The sequence below is a fragment of the Amblyraja radiata genome, chromosome 23 (genome assembly GCF_010909765.2).
Source record: "Amblyraja radiata isolate CabotCenter1 chromosome 23, sAmbRad1.1.pri, whole genome shotgun sequence".
In the NCBI taxonomy this organism is placed as follows: Eukaryota; Metazoa; Chordata; class Chondrichthyes; order Rajiformes; family Rajidae; genus Amblyraja; species Amblyraja radiata.
In genome coordinates this window covers 26,226,774-26,230,973 of record NC_045978.1, presented here as the reverse complement: position 1 = coordinate 26,230,973, position 4,200 = coordinate 26,226,774, and the positions used below count along the sequence as shown (strand labels likewise).

The window sequence follows — 4,200 nt, the reverse complement described above, 5'->3', positions numbered from 1 at the left end:
TGCAGAGAACAAAAATAAAAATATCAAAATTTGAACTCTAAGCTTAAGTACTGGTTTTACAACAGTAAACATATCTAATATGTTACAGATTAAAGGCAATGATTTTCCAGTGACATTAAAAAAAAAAACACAAATCTGTTATTACTGTGGAGTTTCAAATATAAATTCTTGGCATATTGTCAGAATGAATTCTGGGGCCAAATGCATGTTAAAGATGAGGCACCCAGAGTGATAATGGTAATAGATAACACAAATGGGTGTGTGACAGTAACAAAACGGATTTAAACTTATGTATTATGCAGCACACACTCCCAGTGCCTCTTGACTTTTCCCCCCACACCTGAATTTATTTTCCAATACTCAGCAAATTAAAAACAAAGGATCAAGTGAAGGTGAGAATAAACGACATCAAAGAAGCATGTCATCAAAATAAATGCCATTTGAATGACTTTAATAAGCATACAATAGAAAAGAAACAGTCTTCACAGAACCAAAGAGAAGAGACAGAATCCATTTCTTTTTTTTTTGGGGATAACACTACAATAATCCAAATTGGAACAGATAATTAAAAGACATTATCATTTCCATAAGCGATACCTTTATGATCCCTTCAGAATTTATGAGATAAATATTTTGTGTGTCTGGTATAATTAATCTGAATAAGATTGCTTCAATCACTACAGACAATGTTTTCTTTCTTTTTCGGAAAAAAAGGCTTTTTTTGTAAAAAAAAAAAAAAGTTAAGCTGCACAATGTTGTCACGCCTCCCCATAATTTAACATTAATTTGTCAAATTATGATTTATATATATTTTTTTTTCTAAGGCATGAAATACACACAGACGCGCGCGGGTGGAAAGCTGTTTGCACCCGCTCGTGAAAGCGAGTTTACAGAGTTTGGAATTTGGTCAGGTTGTCAGTACCCATTGCTTACTAGTCTTGTTCAAAGACAGACCAGGGTTCATACTGTCCAGTTATTTTTTTTTTCTCTCTAAACAAAAAGTGTACATTTTAATCGCATCGCTTTTTGCATGAAAACCTGCATTGGACAACTTGGTGAAAGGAACATTTTTCCCACACTGTCAGCGATGAAAAAAAAAGCTCCAATTTCAATTGAATCAACATTTAAAAAAAAACTAAAACATTCTCACTGCGGTGACTGGATATTTTAATAACAAGCGTTGAATTTACAACATACAGAACTTGACCTTCATTACTTTCTCCAACCCCCTCCACCACCCCCCCTCCCCAGTTTGGAAAGCATTTTAAGAAATAAACCGCATTTATAAAACAAACACAGTTCTCTGCTGCGTGACAGTTTACATTTCAAAGAACGAAGAAATCAAACTATTTTACCAGAGAGTGTCATAGTCTCAAATCTAAATTCTGAAGCAATCGCCGCCCATTTCAAGGGCGCCAAGTAAAATTAACACGTTAATGGCATTTTTTTAAACAAAAATGATTGTTGCTAATCATGGTTTATGTTCCACATCTGTCCGTTTCTTTTAAATTCTGCAACAACTAACACAAGAGGAAAAAAAAAGTAACCAAAACAACAGGAGAAAAAAAAAATTCGAGGCGTTGAAATTACACAATGTTGGTTTCTGATGAAGCGGAAATTTGCCCTCCATATCCCCCCCTCCCCATTCCCTTTCCACCCCTCGCCCCGCGAAAAAAAAGGTTGTTTCTCCTTTCTTTTTAAAAAAAAACTGTACTGAAATGGATCAGTGCATATGGACACAAGTTCTTGTTGCAAATATTTACAAGCTGTTAAAATCGTCAGCTGAAAACCGAGATCGGCATAAGCAGTAAAATAGTTCAACTATCCCGTAGTAACTTCTTTCAAATAAAACGCCATGCCGAATGGAAAGTAAACTGGTACAAAATAGAAATTATTACCGTACATGTCCAGCATGCAGGATTAATATTTTTTGTGTGTTTTAAATGCAAGTTTTCTGTAATTCTTTCTATACAACCACACAGGCAATATATGAATGGGGCTATGTTGCTGATAGTTCGCTCTCGCTCTCTCTCTCTCTCGCTCGCTCTCTTTCGCTCTCTCTCTCTCTCTCTAACAAATCTCAAGCAGGCATATGGATGGGGTGTTATAGATGGAGGATGGCAGGCGACTGCAGACTCACATGAAGAACTCTGGAGACGGCGGGTTGTCGCTGGTGGAGACAGCTTCTCTGAAGCCAGTGGTGGCGAGTTTCTCACACTTGATTTTGTAGGCGTCTCGCTCTCTCATCAACCTGGAAACCTCTTGCTTGAGTTGTTCTACCTGCTGGATGAGCTGGGTCTTCTCGTTCTCCAGCAGGTGTTTCTGCTGCACACGCTTGTACCTGCACGACTGAGCGTAGCCCCTGTTCTTCAAGGTTCTCCTCTTTTGCTTCAGGCGGATCACGTCGTCCTTGGTGAAGCCTCGGAGGTGCCTGTTGAGTTCCCGCACCGACATGCTGACGAGCTGATCGTCGGAGAACCTGTCCTCGGCCAAGAGGCCCTGGTGATGTGGGGAACTTTGGATCTGCTGAGAAGTGGAGGAGATGGAGGAAGCCGGAGAGCTGTGCTGTTGGTGGTGGTTGTGATGCTGATGGTGCCCGTTGCTGTTGCCTAGCTCGTCCGGGTTGACCCCTTGGAATTGTTGTTGGTGGTGGTGGTGGTGGTGGTGGTGGTGGTGGCCTCGGTAGCTGTCGAAGCCCTGCAGTTGCTGCTGGACGGCGTGCGCGTTGCCAATCAAGGCTTCCACCGCGTCCTCGGGGGTGAAGTTCAAAGCCTCCGGGTTGAGCTGTTGGTAGCTGTTCGCCATCCAGTACAGATCTTCCAGGTGAGTCTTCTGCTCGGTGGGACTGAAGCTCGGGGAAGAAGGCACCGAGCTGCAAGGGGTGCTGATGGGGGTAGAGGACACAGACCCTGCCGGCTGTAAGCGGTTACAATGCCTCACGGTGCGATCGGTCCCTAGTGGCTCTTTCTTCACGTCGAATTTCATCAAGTCAAAATCATTGACATATTCCATGGCAAGTGGGCTGGTGGGCAACTCTGTATTAATGGCCAGCTCTGTAGTCATCGCTTTAAGTCTGTTCTGGAGGTTCCTGATACTTTAAAGTCTCTTGCCTTCCTTTCCCCCGTGTATGTTATCTCTGCGTGAGTCTTCAGAGTATCTCGCTCTCTCGCTCGCTCTCTCTCTCAGAGCGGGTTTCTTCCCCCCCACCGCCTTCTTTCCTCGGAGCCTCTCAGCAAGTAAAACTTCTTTGAATGACACAGTACATGGAGAGGAAAGGAGTCGGCTCTTGCCTCGGCGTGGCGTCCTTGTCACGGCGCTGCGATCCTTCTTAAACCAGCCGGGCTGGCATTAAGAAACAAGCCTCTTGTCTTGACAGCTTGCCACAGACGAGAAGAGAGGGGGCGAGAAAAAAATCGCTTCTTTCTCTTAAAAAACGAGGGGGGCATGAAAAAAAAATCAAGGGTTGAGGGAGGGGAGGAAAAGAGGGAGGACGTGCTCCAGCGGTGCAGAGTCTTATGAAAATAGTTTCAAGTCCTCCCCTCCCAAAGCAGACAAAGTGAAAAAGCAAAAAGCTTACGTTTGCAAAGCAGAGATACTGCCTGCCGCTGCTTCGCCCGCCTCTCTGCGAGAACAGAATTAATATAAATATTAACAAAAAAAAAATCACCCACAGCCAATCTGCCTTTGATCAGACAGCTTTTAGCACAGATTGCAAATCTCCTTCTTTACTGTATATACCCCCACGGCCTCCGTCAGCAGCCGGGAGGCAGGGCTCACGTTGCACCTCGCCAATCAGTTCCTCCGCACGCCGGGATTAGCATAATAGGATAGAAACAAGGCAAGTAGACTTTGACAATTGGAGCCAATCAGCTGATAATCAGCTGGGCAGCTCGAAGCTGCCATCCTGCTCCCGCCCCCCTCCCTCCCTCTCTCCCCTCCCCTCCCCTCCCCTCTCCTCTCCACCCGCTCATGTACAACAGATCCCTTCTCTCTCTCTCTCTCTTTCTCTCGCTCTCTCTCTCGCTCTCTCCCCCCCCCCCCATCTCTCTCTCTCAGAAGTCCATTTACTGTGAACCCGGGTTCCCCTCCCCCCCCCCCCCCCCCCACACACACACACACACACCCTCCACCTCTTACCCACCCCTTTCCCGTTCCCGTCCCCGTCCCCAGCTCAGTTTTAAAGCAATCCCCCATCCACAA

At 45.0% G+C, this 4,200-nt stretch overlaps 1 protein-coding gene and 1 long non-coding RNA gene across 2 annotated transcripts in view; one reads left to right on the top strand and one right to left on the bottom strand.

Annotated features, from left to right (window-relative positions):
* Positions 1–421: 421 nt before the first annotated feature.
* mafb (MAF bZIP transcription factor B) lies at positions 422–3,792 on the bottom strand. Its single transcript, XM_033041874.1, has one exon. It carries the CDS (start codon positions 3,061–3,063, stop codon positions 2,137–2,139), a length of 927 nt encoding a protein of 308 aa, XP_032897765.1. The 5' UTR covers positions 3,064–3,792; the 3' UTR covers positions 422–2,136.
* A 324-nt stretch (positions 3,793–4,116) lies between these two features.
* Positions 4,117–4,200, top strand: part of LOC116986393 — a 2,583-nt gene continuing 2,499 nt past the window's right edge. Inside the window, exon 1 of the long non-coding RNA XR_004415465.1 lies at positions 4,117–4,200. This exon is cut by the window's right edge and continues 857 nt beyond it. This is a non-coding gene — a long non-coding RNA (uncharacterized LOC116986393).

Bases quoted from the DNA above. Each gene is read 5' to 3' on its own strand.
- mafb (XM_033041874.1), bottom strand. From the start codon at position 3,063: ATGACTACAGAGCTGGCCATTAATACAGAGTTGCCCACCAGCCCACTT.